Below are 19,020 nucleotides of genomic sequence, written 5' to 3'. Positions count from 1 at the left end.
CTTTCTGTCCAGCATCCTTGGAAAAATCACTAGTCACTTTGATCCTGATTTTTTTTCTCTACAAATATATGTTTAATGTCTATTTCACAGGTTTTGCAAGGATTAAACCACTGAACACAGAGCCTGACACATAATACATACTCAATAAATGTTAATTTATTTTTAAGTTATAACTTAATTGACTTACTGGTATCAGTTTTAAGGTAACACTTTTCCTCCTGTGAAAATGCTTTCATTCTTTCCTAATTATTTTCTTGTCCACTTACCTTGAACATTACCATAATTCAAGCCCCATCACCTCTTCAACAGACATAGGGTTACCAACAAATAGAGTTGTTGTCCTAAAATATACTCCTTTTGGATTTCATTGACTTCTATAACTGGTGACTTTTTTTAATGTTTACACAGATGCCCAGGCTAGCTCTGGAATGTCTACAGGGGTGAAACATGCAGACAACCATCAGGCTGCAAGGGGATCTGTTTTCAGAAGCTTAGAAGCTGTGTTTGCAGTTGTTTTTCTAAATGAGATTATATGCCCTTTGTGATGTTTATGGGGAGGAACAGTTGAAAAGAATTATGGATTTGGGGGAACAACTAAAGCCCTCCCAATCCACCCACTGATGCTGGCACAGTTTAGTTGTCTCTATTTTTCCCAAATTATTATTTCTCCACTGTCACTCTTTTAAATATGCCCATTAATAAAATAAATAAGTAAATAAATAATAAATAAATAAATGGTGTTGATTTTATTTTTCTTCATATTCTTTGCAAATATTATGTCCAACTAAGCTACTGAATTTATTCAATTGGCAGGTGGTGATAGACAAAAGCATTTTAATTCCCCCCATGAAAATTATGAGGGGAGTGCTGGGGCTGAGCACAATGCTAATAAGAGCAAGGCAGCCTATCTGATAGGGGTACTGGTTTGGTTTTCTCTAATGCCCTTCTTTTCTACTGGCTGAAATTTGACTTGATTGACATAGGTATATTCACCAAAACAGTCTTGGTGGTCATGTGTGGAGGTGGAACAGGATGGGGTAGGTAACAGACAACAATATGAGTAAAAAAATTGTGTATCCTAAAGAAGACTTGTTGGCAATATCAGCTCTATATAAGGGAGATTCTATTATATTGCTGTTAGTTCCTCAATGGAATAGGAACTACGCAGAGTATGGGTATGCTGCCTATGAACTCTGAAGTCCTCTGGCATCTACAGTACTGCCTACATAATTTAATTGATTAAAAAATTTACAAAGGAATGACCTTTTTCTTTACTACCCAGACAAGTGGAGACTATTCATTTCATTTATTACCTTATTGCTTAATAAGGGTGTGCATTCCCCCAAGAGCTTTTCATGATAAAGTACATTTAGAATAATACTATATTTTATATTTTATCAGGAAAACACTGTAACATGCAGAAATCTACAAATTTAGATACCTCTGTGGAAACACTGAATCCTACCCACCAAGGCACTGGACCTGTGCAGATGAGAATCAAAAATGCCAACAGCCACCACGACAGGCTGAGCCAAAGTAAATCCATGATCCTCACCGATGCTGGGAAGGTCACTGAACCCGTAAGTCAATATTCCTAATACCCCAAGTGCCCTAATACAGAATTTTTTAAAAAGCCACACACACAAATTAGCCTTGTTTTATTTGTTTTCTTAATGTGCATGAGAAAACTATTTTTTTGTAATGTATTTATCTTGCCTACTTACAGTCATAATGATATTCCCAGTTGTGAGAGAAGAGATGGGCTTAATCCAGAGTGATAAAGTGGATTTGGAGCTAGACTGAAGAGCACCTTTGACTCATTTTAAGGGCCTCCACTATCATGCTTCAGTGTCATAAAAATAATGAGGTTATGCTAGCATGTGGTGTTTGCACTTCCAAATATAGTATATCACTTTGAAAAGCCAGAGGCTAAAATTAGCTAAGAATGAACTGAGAAAAATAGTCTTTAAAAAATGTGAAAAATTGTTTCTTAAAATCTTCCAGAAATGTATGGTATTGGAAATTAGCATTTGATTTGGAACGAGTCTAAACGATTGAAATGGTGTGGTGATTTAAGGTTTGGAGAGGAAGCCATTTTGTCTTGATAATGTATCATTAGGAAGATTTGAAATAAAATAGTTAGAGATGAACTATAGTGCCAATTGTGTCCCTGCCCCTGCACACATCCTGAGCCACTAAACACACTGATTGCAATGAGTCTCCTCTGGTTAATTTTCTTCCATAATGGTGGTAACTTGCAGCTGAGGCCATAGGATGTTGCAAAATTATTTATGCAATGTTAGCCACTCTTTTGGACCCCAGATCTATTTTGTTTCTCACAGTGAGAGCAAAAGCGAGAAATAGGTTAGCTAGGGACAGGCTGCGATTCCCAGTCATCCTGAAGAAACATGTGAGCTATTAATTGTGCGTTCTGTTAATATCGTAGAGGCCTATGAAATATTCAGCTCCCTAACTGAGTTATTAAATGAAATAAACTTGCTGAGTAGCATGTTACCAATTATATTTATTCCCTGTTTTTCACTCAAATTTCAAGTGCAAAATTAACCCACAATAATCTCAGGCACCTGAGAAATATATGATTTTAAACATTCCTTCTTCAGTATTATAGGCAAATTTAGCATGAGGAAGCCAGTGATTATATTTTAAGAGTAAGAAATACATCCTTAGATAAGGTACCCAGAGATGCATTTTTCCTTATTTACTTCCTCATTTAAAAGCATTGTCTGCTGGGAGGCACAACAGTGACAGCTCTAGCTCTACTTTTGAAGCGGCTACGTGTTCCTCAACTATGAACTTGAGGCAGTGGTTAGAGTAAATTACTGGAATCTCTATAATGTATTATCAGTAAGAACTGTACCTTTGAAAAAGTTTAAAAGTTAAGTATATTTAATGATGCCTAACATATTTTATTGGCTGTGTTTAACAAAAGGCACTATGCCGCAGTTGTTTTTGACAAGCATGAAAACATCACAGCATGAGACTGCAAAAGGAATTATGGAGAGAAATTACAAGTGATCCATCTCTCAATGAATTATCCACCTCAATAGCCCGCAGAACTCAGCTACCAATTAACACCTACTTTATTACATGTTGGGATGTACTTAATAACTTTCATGTGTTTATGCACTATTACCTTGACTGATGCCTCTTGTACAATTAGGCATAATTGGCATATCAATATGCAAAAGTTAAAAGGATTAACCCTCTTAAAACTAATGAGCATTTCTGTATCCAGCTGCTAAATGAGAGAAAATTAGCATTTTTCACTTTTGGGCAGGATTTTATCATGCAGTTTCTCATTGTTGATATTACCTTGTTACATAACTTTAGTTCGGGGGTTATATGCTGGACTACTAGAGAATAAGAGTTTTCCAAAGTTAAATTAGCTATAATTATCACAGCTTTGTTTCCTCATTCTTAGCCTGGACAATATGTATTCCTCGATAAGGAACAAAAATGAAAGTTACTTTGGTTATGTGTGCTTAGTGCCTAATTATATAAAAAGGGTATTTCAGGGAGGATATGTCATTTTGCCGAGAAAACTTGGCTCAGAGATGCGTACTGAGAGCCCGCCATGGCGCTAATTTTCTTTCTGTCTCAGTTCTTTTCATCTCTTTTTCAATGCACAATTTTCTGACTAGATACTGACAGAATGTAAAGTATTTTGGCGTATTTATTCAAACAAGCCTGTTAAAGATATCTGCTCAAGCTAAACTAAGAGCTTGATTTTTCAGAACTTGAAGGTTGAGATGAGGTCAAGGGGGAGTGAATTGTGAACTTAGGAGAAATAGAAGATGTATACTAAAAATGTGTGCACATGTTCACAGGTAGCAGGGTTTGTTGTAACAGAGACTCATACATTTAATCTGTACATGAAGAGAATAAGAGTACTTAGAGACTACATATATGCTATGCACCTTATTTAGTATGCATTGCATATATACACACACTGGCATGCTAATTATATAAATCTAATATGGACTTATTGGAGTATATAATAACATAAGGCTATGATATTTTACTTATAACAATTTAACTAATTATAGAAGGTTCCAGGGTCAAATCAGTTATATAATTTTGACATTAGTTCATAAATCCATTTTTTATTATTTTTAATTATATATTTGATATAACTATGAACTCAGAACATAATACAAAATTCTCCAAATATGTGATAAGTGCCTATTTGGTTTTTAAATTTAGGAGTAACAGTTAGAAATGTCAATATAAACATTTATCAACCCTAATCCCTGCAAACATAGGTGACTTTACTTGTTAAATTAAAAGTTTTGATTACTCAAGTGTTGCAGGGAAGCATTTCAATAAAGTAAGTATTGATACCCCATTACCATTTTATTGGTGGTATGCATCATTTTCTTTATTCACCAAATAATCATTTTTATGTGGTTAATAAGATCAATGCCTTTTCAAAATTCAAAGAGGCCATTTTTCTACCTGGGTAATATTGGAGAGGTAGGAAATTTGGACAAGGGAGGACGTGGTTAGCTAGAAAATTTCCTATCTATGAGAGACATCTGGAGACCTCTGATTGGTGGGAAGGAGTGCTCTTTGGTCTCGGTGATTTGTTGTGAGCCTAGCACCAGAGCAAGCCAACTTAAAGATGGGCTGCAATTTACCCGAATGTGCCAACCACAGAAGCAGACAGGAGTGTAAAGTAAATGGGAACAAGAGAAGTGTGCCTCTTTAAGGGCTGGAAAGGTTAATGTGCAATCCAGCAAATAGCTATTGCAAAAAGTTTAATGTGGCTTTGATGTTATTTGCAAGAAGGATGCCCCAGACTAGTAGATATTTTAGAACAGATATTAATGAAGAGTTTAAGCAGTTGAAGTCAGGAAACTGCAGACCGAGGATTTGCAGGGAGGAGCAGTTTCGGCATTTAATGCTGGTAGCTTAAGCAGCAACATGTATGAATATTCACCATTTCCATCTTGTAAACCTCACAGAACTGCATTAATTCATTCATGGCCATTTTGGACAGGGAAATATCTTTCTATTAGTGTTCAGATAAAGATTTATCTTGAACCATTCCTAAACATTAACACATACATTTCCTTTCGCTTCCATTAATGGTGTGGGCTCATTCATGTTTCTTTTTAATATATTATAAGGAAAAAGAGGAAACAACTTTCTTTTGTTTCTTCTGGTATTATAGGATACTTGCCAAAGTTGTGGCTAGCCAAAAAGGCAGGCATAAAAATTGCTACTAAAAATATACGCCTTCTGTTTAGCAGAGTTTTTGAGAAATATTATGAGACTGTAAGACTTGTCCATGTTTACTTCAAATCAAGCTTATAGTTAGGTTTGAAGCTTTGTTTGTGTAAATTGTCCTGAAGTGGATCCTGATATTTAATTAAAATGACACTAAATCACTTTGAATTGATAAGACTTGGCATCTCAAACAAAGGTAATTGCCCGTATTGGTTTTGTGCAAAAATAGCACTGCTTGGAAAATGTGCAGCCAACACAGGCTGTCAACTCCATTTATAGATCAATATGTGAAAACCATTGATCAGGCAGGCATGTATAACAGTAACACTTTGCATTTATTTGTTGTTTTTATACCACATTAAGGTTTACAGGATTATAGGCTTCCTAAATATTTTGACTTCCTCATAAATATATGATCTGTTGCATGTTAATTAAATGAGAATCTGCAGCTATTTCTAAAATTGTTTTTAGTTTGATGATTTTCTTTTATTACTGTGGATTGTATAATCTGAAAATGGATTAGTTTCCTTCTGCATAAAGATTATTAAAGCTTATTTTAATGTGTCCTACTTAGTGTGAGATGTGGTTGCCTTTTTGCTTTGAAATATATAGATACAGACAATTATTTTCTCTTAGCGAATGGCTGATCTTTTTTTTATTAACTGGGCATTCTCAGCGCTCAGGGTAGAATTATTTCCTGATGTATTCTGCACACCCTTGTAGATAACGGGTCTTCTTGATTTCTCCTGATAGAATTTGTTTCCTTTCTGTCTTTTTATCTAGCTCTGTAGTACAAGCATCTGATCAAACATTATGTAGAAAATAAACTGATCATCTCAATTAAATTCTAGACACACACAAATATAATCTGAATTCTATTCTTTTTCTGATTCAAGAACAAGTCCTATGAGCTGTTGTTATACACTGCATTCTGCAGTTAAATCTTTCTTATCTCATCGATGTAAGGACAATGTTTGTTCCTAATCTTTATTGGACTATTGTGGATGACATTTGTAAGCCATTGTGGTTTATAAGGAAAAGCTGGAGGACAGTGGAGTGAGACTCTCCATAGATCCAAGCCTCAGATATGACTACGCAATAAAGTGTCTTCCACAGCAATTTTCTTTGCCACTGAGAGGTCAATTTTGTTGAGAAATCGTTTTATATCCTCCATATACATCAGGAGTGCTTCTTTCAACAAAATACTTGGCTTTTTATATGATATTAAAACAATAATAAAAGCAACAAGATTTTAGAAAAAGCAAAAAAAAAAAACTTATGAAAGTCAAAGGTTACCTAAGGTAAGTAGTCTGCTGTAGAGCAGATGAAAAAGTTTATTAGCCTGAATTTGACTTTTACATAATATGCCCTGTGGGGGGAAACAACAACAACAACAAAAAAAAACACCACGGATTTTTTCCCTTGTCTTTGCCATTCCATGTCATCTCATGCTGTGAAAATCTTTAACTCTGTTTACCAAGCACAAATTGGACTTGTCAAAGGTTCAGAAAGTTTACAGTGACACTAAAGACTTGATACTTCAAAGGATGAGCCTGGGCTCTTGAATTCACATACATGGCTGCATCGTTTCCATTTTAACTTGAGCGTAGCTAAATTTGTTTGTAATCTCCTACTGATTGAACATGGTGAGGAATGTACATGAGATGAGACACATTTTTTAAAAGTTAGTCCTATGATTACTAATTTGAATCCAAAACTCTAACCTTGTTAGCATCTGGACTTATTTCCATAATAACAACCCCTTCAGAACCTACAAAGTAATGAATAATTGACAACAAATGAAATGTTTTGATAGTTGTCGGCACAAAGCATGTTTAATGTTTTGTGTTGCTTCCTAGCTAATTATGTAGATGACACATTTGTCAGACCTTGACTGCCATTAGAAACGTGTTTCCAGAGGGGAGAAAAACAGGCTATTCATAGAGTAATTAACTAGAATGCTCAATGACCTGTGAGAGATTCAAATCGCTGCCAGTTCAGACATTGTTTTGTTACAGAAGCAGAGGGGTAATTAAAATTCCAAATTATAGTCCTATGATGGAGCATTTGTTTGTTGACAGTATACTCTTACTCTAGTTTGTTAATTCTTTTTTAAATTGCTTCTAATCCATTTTATAGCTTTAGGAGTCCCGTCTTTGAATTTACTGACAACTAATATTACGGTAAATTGTGTTTCAGTGGAGTACTGAGTGCTTCACAGTTTCAAGGGAGCACAAGGTGGGTGGGATAAAAAAGAGCTCCTTCCCTAAACTGGCATACCAGGTGCTATCAGTGGGAATGGCACTAATGTAGAACATCTTGTTAAATATTTTTTCCAATTCTGTAGTAGGGGGAAACATTCTAGCAAGGAATACAGAGATAACAAGGAAAGCAACAAGGAACATTGAACATGAAGAAGGAAAACTGATTTCTGAAACAGAAATGACTGAAGAAGGGGCTCCAATACCAAGAAGAAAGAGAGGGGAGTTAGAGCTGAGAAAGATTTGGGGAAGCGTGTTGAGCTCAATGCTGAGGGTGCAACAGTTTGTAGGGAAGCTCTCATAAGTCACCCCAAAATAAGGGCATGATTTGCAGAAGTAGAGACTTTACATCTCAGGTCAAAAATAACCCGCAGGGTAATGGTATCACCCATGAGATTTTTCAAGGAATCATTGGTATAATTTACAAATCTGGAAAGCTACCATAGTCAAAAGAGTGAAATACTTATTTAGGTTGCTGAAAGTGAGAATATAGTTTTATTAAAAGGATCTGACAGAAGTCACATGGTATTTGAAGCAGGCGAGCTGACAGAGGCATCCAGTGCTCGTTGAATTATCCCGAAGTCACTGTCAGCTAGGATTGATTTTCACTTTCCCCGTTTATGTAACGGTTCCTGTGATACAGCTGACCCTGAATCACGTTACCTTGTCATTTCTCTACATGGATCAAGAAGAGATGAGCTGAAAATAGCTAGCTAGACACTGACCTTGAACTTGCCAGAAAAGTGAGAAGTGACAGTGGGGTTTTTCTGTAGTTCACGTACAAAGATTAAGACAAACTGTTTTCTCTGTTGAGTTCACTGTCACAGCACAAGGGGGCAGAGCAGTACTGGAGATTATAGGTAAAACAGCTTCTGCACCAGCCTGTAAAGGCTCTGAAATCCCAAGTTAGAGCCAGAGGTCTTATTTTTACATCTTAGTGTAGACATAAAGGAGAATTACTGATGAATCGAAATTTTAGGTCCCCTGATATTCATAATCAGTAATCTAAAACTATACATTCTATTTTAAAAAAGGTACCTAATATTCTGTGTGGCAGTGATGATGCTGTGCCTCTAAATTATTTTCAGCATCTTATTTAATTCATTTAATACACTTCACTCTTAAAATAACATTGGAATCATAGTCAATATTATTAATATATTTTTATAGAAAATTCCTAAAGTGATGTATGTCATTTTTCAGTACAATTTTATCAGAAGACAGCAACAGCTGTTTTATACTTATCAAGTATCAAAACTCCAAAATTAAGATAAATTCAATAAATAAAAAGAAATGCCAGTAAAAAAAAATGGGAAAGGGGTGGGTTCTTGAATCTTGATTTAGTAGAGATTAAATTTTTATCTGGGGATAGACAACCTGGACAAGATGAGTATAGAGTTGATTTCCTTATATTGAATAAAAAGAAAAATATGTGAAAAATTCTTGGATAGTGTTACATGGTGATATAAACCCACAAAATAAAGGCTAAAAAATGATGCCTTCCATGTGATTTACATTTGTCTAAACCTTGCAAAGTTTTCAATTTTAATACTTATCTCAGTTTTCAAAAACGGCCTTTAATAGATCATCTTTATAACCTCAATTCATCTAAGACACAGTGTGTTGAACATTGTCCTTTGCTTGCTAGTGCTTAGTTAAGCTAAATCATTGTTGTAGTAATGCCGCATGTTTCTCATAAATGGCACTCAAAGAACTTGCCAAGTGAAGCAGGGAACTGAAGCAGGTTGAAAAAACAGAAGAACACTGACTTGATTATCCCCCAGGTTGTAAGTACCTTATGCAATGGCAAAACAGCATCATTGCATGCGTGATGGCACAATAACACCGTAAACCTCCGTGGTAACAAGATCCTTTCTTGCATATAATGGATTATTTCTGTGCACATGCACATAAACATACACATCTATATACACACATATATATCTACTATACTTATATACATATAAGTATACAGTGAATATATGTACACTCCTCTGTCTCTCTGTATACACATATATACAGAGAAATGTATATAATACTTATTTGAGCTCATTTTTACATTCTAAGAAAAATAACCAATACATCAAAAAGCTGATATATCAAGATTGCTTCAATTCTCCTTTTCTGCAGATTAACTCAAGACAAACTGCAGACAGCTATAATTGAACAACAACAAAATAATTTTTTAAAAAAAGACAAACTGATCATGTTAAGTTCTGAGAGGTAAAAAGAATTCCCATTTGTTTCAAGGATAAAATAAATAGGAGATCATTCTTTTGCCAAGAATGAAGTTGAAAATATTCTGAATGCTGCATTATCACAGGAATCTATAGTACCTAGCTTCTGGCCTCAGGTAGTAAAAATAGCTTTGTGCTTCAAGCATAAGTTTTCCAGCCTAGAAGGTTTCCATGTGTACGTGTACGTGTGTTGGAGGCATGGGGATTTAGTGAACTGACAGTTACAAAGTCCGTGTGTCCAAGATGGACGTCTCTGAAGGCAAGCTTGAGGCACAGTTGCATTCCTTGAGTTGCACTTGGCGTTCCTGCTCCTTGGAGTGTGCGGAAGACCTCCTGAGTGCCCTCTCCCAGGAAAACCACTCTAATGCTTGACTAGCTTCTGCTTCTGAGGTCAAGGCAGACATAAAGATGTTGGCTGCAAAACCACTTCCCCAGAGTTGTTTTCTCCTTTCCCTTCAGTGCATAAGGCTTTTAATAAGGGCCTCCCATCCCTGATGTGTTCAGATTCAGTTTATTGTTACCATCTGTTTAATTACCCTCTCAGGTTTGAGTTGGGAAACATGAAAGTATTTTATCCAGCCTTTGAGTCCCTGTGTTCCTAAAGAGATGTGGGTAAAGTACTTGTCAGTTTGCAAAAGGCATATTGAAAACTGATAAGCGGAACCATCTCTAAACAACACCAAATAAGGAAAAGGCAATATTTTTTACATTAATGCATCTTGCAAGTAATTAGCAAATGTACAGTGGCACTCTCTCCCAGCCATGATGCCATCTTCTTTACATACAATCTCATGTGCATCTCCTTTGAGGTGATGGATTTTTATGGTTTCCCTTCCCTTCCAATGCAGTGGCAGTAAGTTTATTGTGGAAGAGCTGTAGGCTTTCAATTGTAACAGGAAGAATGGTTGTCCTATGTCAAGCAAGTTTAAGGATGTGCTAGACTAAAAAAAAATCACATACAGTGTGGGGCAAAAGTATGTTTACAGTTTTGCATATGTGAAACAGTTTATTCTTATATTATCATTTATTAAGCATTGTATTATTTCATTTGAGCAACTGTAAACTTCCTTTTGCCATACCTTTATATCCTCAGTAAAGAAGGGCAGAATCTTTGGAAGAAGGTGAAAAAAACCCAGATGAAATTCAGAGTCATTTTATTCCTTTCACACTTTATCCTCTTTGTTATCATCATTACCTTCTACCTTTGTTTTTCTTGGAGAAACACGAACACATTGTTTCTGGTGGCCACTATAATCACCATGATGTGGTGCATTTTTCACATGAAAAATGCCTTTGATCATAAAAGTTCCACTGCTGGACACAAACCTCTCACCCACTTATGTCTAAATTATTTTATTTACCAGCATTTGGGTGAAATGAAAAAAATAACATACAATTTAACAAAGCCAAATTTGAATGTTTAAGTATCAAAATGTTTTAAAGTTCTGACTTGGGAAACATATATGTAATTAGGTAGATAGATAGGTAGATAGATAGATTTTACTTTCTAAATCAAACAAAGAGGCCAAATGACTGCTGTTTTATTTTTATTTATCTCTTAGGAGTTTATTTTAATAAGTGACCAACATATTTTCCTGAGATTCTAAGATGATTTTAGATTAAAAATGTGTTTGAAAGTGTTTGGGAATGTTAGTCTTGGTGTTAGGTGAGTACTCTTCCATAATACCATAAGTATAAATGACGGAGATACCGTTTTCTCTTTGTCCCTTTATGTAGAAACCAGTGCTGTTCATTCCTTATGATCTTATATTATTCCTATGAGGGAAGAGAAATAGTGGTGACACTAACTTTCCTCCACTATTTTTGGACACCTGACCTGCTTTCCTTCCCACAGGGTAAAAGGAAGCTGCAGTCTTCATATTTCCAATGAGAAGGGACATGTGTCTCCTTGCATTGAATTGTCTGAGATCATAGCACATAGCACAAAGTGACCCAATATAGGAAGACAGGAAAAGAAAGTGACAGTTTCGTTTGTTCATACATAAATGTCAACATCAAAACATGGGGGCAAATCCTAGAGACCCACTGCCAGATAGTAAGAATTAAATAGCAAGAGCTGATGTTCTATACTTAAAATGTATTCAAGGCAAAGTCTGTAAACAGCAGTGAAAGGATAATGAACAAATAAGTTTAGCTCAGGTTACACAAACTGAGTGTAACTTGCTGTTCTCAAGATCCATGGGAAAGTGATTCTGGCTGATACCTGATAATACATCACCCACTGTGGTCTTGCCTATTGATCATAGTCTGACAATGGGAAACCTCTCATGGCAACTTCCTCTTTTACCATGAATTATTGACAGTGTTAATGCCAATAGCTCATGATCAAATAGACAGGAAAGAAGTTTACATTCCTGGGTGTGCTATCCTTAACCTCCACAGTGTAAAAAGAAAAAAAAAGGAAAGAAGAAATGTCTCTTCCTGTCTTGAAGATATTAATGAATAGCTTTTACTTTCACACAGATTATTAACATATCTTTATAATTCTCATCTACAACATATATAATAAAGCCTTATATTGAAAGCAACTTTGTAATTGTTATTTTTACCCTACTGTTCTCTACCTTATATAACAAATATCCTAGGAAATGTTACTCTAATGGTATGGTCTGAGATCCCGGTGTTAATGATTTTCTCCTCACGGAGTGGTCATCACCCAACCCTGCGTCTGAGTTCCTCTAAGAATCCCCAAAGTGGAAAGAGAGCCTGCAGGTCAGCTACTTTTGTCTGTTCATTCAGTAGCCCATGCTTTAATCCATGCAACAGATACTTATTGCCATTTATTTTATATCAGAGTCTGCTTTAAAAGCTGAGCACACAAAACAAAAAGATTCTCTATCCTGTTGGAGGTTATAGTCCAGTAAAGCAGACTCCTTTTCCAGGGATAGCTGGGCTCAACCCCTTCAATTCCTAGACCTCATCATTGTTGCTGCTAGCACCTCCTCACTCTCAACAACAGTATCAGCATCATGCACTTCACATTTTGTTGTACAGCATTTAAAATTGGCTTTTGAAATGAGACCTTCACTCCCTCTTCCTGTAGGTGGATTTCTGTGGGTTGTAAATCTCAAGTTATTTTTTTTAATCTAAAATTGTGGGACTCCCACCTTATTTTAACCTACTTTAAGCTCTCTTTTGCACACTGACATATTTTCTGTCTTGTCTCACTTGGCATACACAGTTATTAAAGTACTTTCTTTGGTAACAAGCCAAGGTGCAATGTTTTTATCTGGTTAAATTTTATTCATCACCTATTCTTATACCCACTTCCTTAGTCTTAATGAATGCATGATAAAATTTTGAGTTGAATTTTTTGAATAAAAATTAAAATGTTAGTATGTTTGCTTGTCATCTATGACTGTTTATACTTTCAACATGAAAATTGAAAATGGACTAAATTGAAAATTTAGACTTTTACAGAACACTCAAAATTTTCACCTAGTTCTTTTTCTTTCATTTTTATTTTTTTCATAGTTTCCCATTGCCATTTAGTCTCTTTGTACCCCCTCCCCTCATAATCACCATACTGTTGTTGTCCATGAGTCCTTTTTCCTTTTTGCTCAGTCCCTCTGCCCCCTAAACTCTTCCTCCCTTAGTTGGCATCCTGCTCTCCACCTATGAGTCTGTCTCTATTTCTTGACTGTTTAAAAGTTTTATTGTAAACTTTGTTTTTGGGATCTGGCTGAATACTACCCTCCAAGTAAATCTGTCAAATTTTTGTTGTGTTGATTGGGAAAAGGGTGATCTAACTTACAAATCTACCTAAGTAGTCCTTATTATTAGTGTTATTCTTGTCCATTTAAGAGCTTGCCATGATAGCCCTTAAAACCTGTTGCCAGCCCTGATGCCAGTGTGCACCTGCATTAAGACAGAGGTGATGACATTGACCATGAAGCAAAGATCAGAGCACATACGCTCAGTTGTCAGTGTAAGCTCTTTTGAGGATTACTCCATTCTGGGAAACAAAAAAGAAAAAAATTCTTTTGAAGGGTAATTTCTTCAAATTGCATAGACAAACTAGGGCCAAAATGGAATAACATCCAGGTGTTGAAATGTACTAATGAATTAACCAGTTTAAAGATTTAGCTCTTCCTAAGGTAAATTGGTCCTCAGATCTTTCTGATTACTTGGCCATGCCCAAAATAAGCTCTTTTGAGACCATACAATTCTTTATTTTTCTCAAGTACATGTAATTGGTAAGCAATCGTGTTATGAGAATGGACGAGGAAACACATCAGATTCTGGACACAGAAGGAGAACTGTTTTGTGTCTTTTGCTATGATCTGAGGTCCTCTCCATTTGTGCTCTCTTTTCCACTTCTGAAACCCCTAGTGCCTGCCGACTGCTTAACAGAAACCTGTGTTGGAACATCTGTGCTTCCCAAAATCACCGGCATGCACCTAGAACTCTGAAAGCTTCTTTTTACCTATGTTTCAATGACCGGTTTAAGAACAATATTGACTTCATATGTGCTATTTATACATTAGACAGTGAGGCTAGTAAGTTTAAAGCAAGAGTTAATGCCAAGTGACTAATTCAATTTTGTCCACAGTATTTTTGTTCTGCTGGGATGGTGTTTATAAGTTTTTTTTTTGAAATGTTATTAGGGTTATGATATCTTCATCAATTTATGCAGAGTGTTTGACCAGCCCTGAAAACATTTTAGGTTGTAATCTTAAAGTCATTTCTTTGACTGTTTTTTGCAGGTGAGAGCATAATGTGGTGAGTCAGATGCCAACGATTGTTAGTTATAAACTGGAAATTCTGAGGATGACAATTGTCAGTCAGACATTTGGAAATGTAGTCTCTACCACATTTTACTGACAGTGTAAAAACAGTCTGTTATATAACTAAATATGAATAATTTTCTTATTCATAGTTTCTCATTTGGGTTTAATTTCAATTTTAGACTTTTACATTATTATAAATTAACAAACATCTTGCTGCCTTTTAGACAACACTAAAAAATAACTGTGATTATCTATGGGAATGGTGTTTTTTTGTCACCAAGTTATAAATACTCTGTTTATTCTGGGTTATCTCTGATTTAACTTTTGTGGCGTTTGTTAAGCAGTTCTGCAAACTCAATGCAAAGCAACTTTGCATGTGGTGAAGCAATGTACTTCTAAATCTTAGGAAAAAGAATCACACCACATCCTTAAAAATGAGGAGTGATGCTACCTAACAGTTCACAATATTATACAAAATTTAAGTCAGCTTAAATTTCACTAATCACCTTATTACTTACCATTCATTTTACATACTTTTAAGTTAAATTACATTAAATTTGAATACTTTAAAACTTTGTTAGAATTTTTCATTTTGTTTTTAATTGACATTTAACATCCATAAAAAGTGAAACAAAAAAGTGAACACAAACAATCTCAATTCAGTTTTTTATAGCCAAAACTTTTCGGGAGCATCTGTTCCACCAGTCTGAAGCTATGCGCCTTTATGAAGCAAGGATAAGTTCACATGAGGAAGAAAAAACTCCTTTAAGCAATGATCAATGGGTTTTCAGAGATCTCTAGATTTGCATCTTGTACATTGAACCTAAAAAATAATGTGTTTTACTTGGTCTAGATGGTGCTTTTTTCTTCTTTCTTTTTAATTGAGCAGACATCTTAATTTAGCATTGTGAACTTCCACATAAAATTTTGTATTTGTGACATCTCTCGAAATTTCCCAGAACTTCTGACATTACTGTGCCCACTCCCCAAAGAGCAGGCGATAACCAGCTGAAGGTGTATAGCTATTGCCCGTCTAGATGGCCCAGTGCCATCTACTTCACAGCAGTTGAAACAGGCACCCTTCACTAGGTCAAGTCTCCCACCTAACACCTGATTTGGCAATGCCAGCTTTGTATGATCTATTCCACCCTTTTTTACAAGCCTGATGCAGACCAGAAGAGGTGGAGTTGTGATTCAGATAACTTCAAAACTCGTATCTCCTCTTAGTATAACTTTCCTGTGTTTCTCAGCTAGATGAAAACAAGGTTTTGAAAGAGGAAGAAATAGTTCTTTTATTCAGGTGGTTATTTATTAAACGAAACTTTGGAAAATGTTATACTTTGCTGATTCTCAAAGATACTAATTAGTGTCCCTGCGGTGTAGAAATCTGCAATGACAAATCAAAGATTCAGTCATGGGTAGATGTGGCAAGCCTCTGTCCCTGAAGTGGCCCCTCCAGGTTCAGTCACAACTGTCAGTGGCAAGTGTCACAAAGGGGCTGTAATGCCTTTGTTTACTAGTTATGAGTTTGATACGTATTCAGTACTTTGACCAGTAACATTTGACTCTAGACAATATTAGAATTATATTTAGTCATTGTGAGCCTAAACTATATATAAATTATCTTCTTAAGTACATCTACATGATTGTGACCTTCAAAGAGCTTTTGCCATCCTTGGGAGCAAATAGGAGTTTGGTGATTATGAACATGGACTTCTTTTGGGCACACCTGTGAGTTCCAGGTTTGCCTCTTACTTTGCTATGTTGCTTTAGGCAAATTTCTTGATGGTGTTAGACCTTATTATTTACACTTGTACATGAACATAAAAATACCAGTTACCTATAGACTAATGAAGAGTAAAGGGGATAATGTATGTAAAGTACTGAGTATGATACTTGGGAATATAGAAAGCATTTAAAAATCATAAAATATTATTATCATTATGCTACCCATTTATATAATGTCCTTTGTGGCAGACCTGGCTCTGTAGCTTTAAGCTGCCCCATGTGTTCCTCCACCATTTGACCAATACCTTTCAGCAAACTAGCTCCTAATACACACCTGTATTCAGAATGATTTTGATTCAAACCACATTTAACTCTTACTTGACCTATTCTTGATTCATTCCGGCTTCTGATTTCTAGACAAATCTTCTCTCATATCTGATGCTTTTCATACAATAATGCCTACTGGCTTCCATCTTCAATATGACTTGCAGCTTTTACAATAATACAAATGTTGACCATTTGGAGGCATCTCCCATGGACTTGGCACTCTGCTAAGTCCCATTATCAGAGAAGACCTGAAGAAGTCCTCACACCAATAAATTAATGCTAGAGCTGAGATGTGACCCCATGGAAGTCTGACACCAAACCCAAGCTTTGGCCACTGTAAGCCACGGTCTGTGTTATAGACCCTGCACTCTGAAACCTTACTCTAGGGCCCTTATGTATAATGGAGCATGACATTCTGTTATGTTCACCCCTGCCCAGAGAATAAATAGGAATCAGATATATAACCTACTTTATGCCAATTAAAATTATATTCAAGTTCAAAAAACAAGTTAAAACTCAATTTGCCCAAAATTTTCTCTAACTAATCATTCCCTCTTCTGAACTCCTTGATCAATTATTTATTTGATTATTTAATTATTATTTACAACTTTAGTGTATATCTGTTTTATTTCAAAAGTATACTGCCTTTCATTACTGTTGTTCAACTTCTAATGTTTTTATTTTATATATCCCCTACTAAAATGAAAAGTTCTTCAAGTCAGACATCATAGCTAACCTCAACTGAACCTGGCTAAAAATAAGCATTTAATATTTTTTTAATTTAAAATACTTTAAAAAGTTTTAAATATTATGTGGCCAGTAGCACCTAATGGTATCTCTTCTCATTTCAGAGAACAAAAATACCTCTGTAGACACAGAGGGAGCAAAACATTTACAAAGCAAGAAAAAAGTTAAAATATAGGATTATCTCATAACTATAAGGATAAAAAAATGAACTGAAGGGAAGAAAACACCAGTATTCCATGTGTTATTCATCTCATAAATAGTCAAGTCACCAATGCATTCACTGAAAATGTAATAGGTAACTCATCTCTTTGACTTTCTGTCTATAATTCAAAATTTAGAGAGGGTATGCCAAACAAAAACTAGTCAAAACTCCTTCTATTGCACAGTGTTGTTTTCTGAACAGGCAAACTTCTGTTCCTCCTTATCCTTCCCCTTGCTTATTATATTCACTCAGAGATCAAAACTTCCAGAAAACAACACTGTAAGAACAGTAGGTAAATGTAGTAGGACAAAGCATCCTGGGAATTATAGTAACTACAAGTATATTGCTAAAGATCGAGCTGGAGTTATAAGTAGCACCAGAGCACCAGTAGAAATGCAGGTTGGTGGATTTTTACGTATAATAGGCTAATCAGACTGTTCTCTATTTCAAAGAACAGTAAAATAAAAAATACTAAAACATAGACTAATCAAATGTTAGTCTATTTTATATATATATTATTATTTATTATTATTATATTATTATATATTATTTATATATATATAAAACAACCAACCTGCATGCATGTATATATATATATTAGTCTGTCTATTGCATCAGAGAACAAGGCAGGAAAAGCTGAAGATGATCCTGTCTGTATCTAGCAACACTATACCAGGTAGCCTTGTCAACTAAAAATCTGACGGATAATAGAACTGATCAAACTGCTCTCATGTTGTACCTAACTCCAAGAAGAAAATTCAGCCACTTATCTAAAAAATGGATTCAGTCCAGAAATGGTCATATGACCTTTTTTAATCACCACAGATAGTATTTGGCCTATGTAACAGAAAAGTGGACATATTAGCTTAAATGAGTAGTGGGGTTAAATTTTTTGTGTAACAATAATCCAGAGGTTGTATGTAACATACCAGCAGTTGCAGTCTTTGCTAAACAATGTATCAGAGACACTGGCTTCTCTCTTTCTACACAATGTCTTTGAAATGTGGTTTACATCCTATTGCAGATCTTCTCATAGCCAGCAGATGGCTGCTTTACCTTTAGCATTTAACTGCATTCCAGGCAGGAAAGAAAACAAGCAAAGGGCAAAAGGCCTGTGCAAACTCGACCTACCTTTTAAATAGCTTCCATGGAAGGCCCATTCGGTGATGTGTAGTTACATCTCATTGTTCAAAAACTGCATCATCACATTTAATTCAAGGAAGACTGGAAAATGTACATTTTAATCAGGATACTTGCTGCTGCAAACAAAATAATATCAGACAGAGATAGTACTAATAAATGATAAAGTGTATTGAGTGAAGTAGAGGGGGGGACATTTCTTAGATTATGCAACATTTTGTAGTCTGCTAGAAAGAATTTAGATTGACAGTTTGATGCATAATCCAAGGCTACCAAAGAATTTTAAAGCAGATGAGTCTCTTTGCTTAATGGAGAATTGATTAGGAGAGAGAGAAAATATGAACACTATTAAGAGTCCAAATTATTCTTGAACCAAT

General features: G+C 35.4%; 1 protein-coding gene across 3 annotated transcripts in view; it reads left to right on the top strand.

Annotated features, from left to right (window-relative positions):
* Positions 1–19,020, top strand: part of ARHGAP15 (Rho GTPase activating protein 15) — a 619,068-nt gene that overhangs the window by 29,277 nt on the left and 570,771 nt on the right. For all 3 annotated transcript variants that reach the window (XM_045838525.1, XM_045838438.1, XM_045838608.1), the window contains one exon: positions 1,402–1,580. In XM_045838525.1, the coding sequence (XP_045694481.1) occupies positions 1,416–1,580 (165 nt within the window). In that variant the 5' untranslated portion in view covers positions 1,402–1,415. The remainder of the gene's footprint in view (positions 1–1,401; positions 1,581–19,020) is intronic.

This window comes from Phyllostomus hastatus, unplaced genomic scaffold (genome assembly GCF_019186645.2).
Source record: "Phyllostomus hastatus isolate PE091 unplaced genomic scaffold, TTU_PhHast_1.1 phas_contig_1, whole genome shotgun sequence".
NCBI lineage: Eukaryota > Metazoa > Chordata > Mammalia > Chiroptera > Phyllostomidae > Phyllostomus > Phyllostomus hastatus.
The sequence above is the reverse complement of the archived record's forward strand: the minus strand, read 5'-3'. Positions and strand labels throughout refer to the sequence as shown.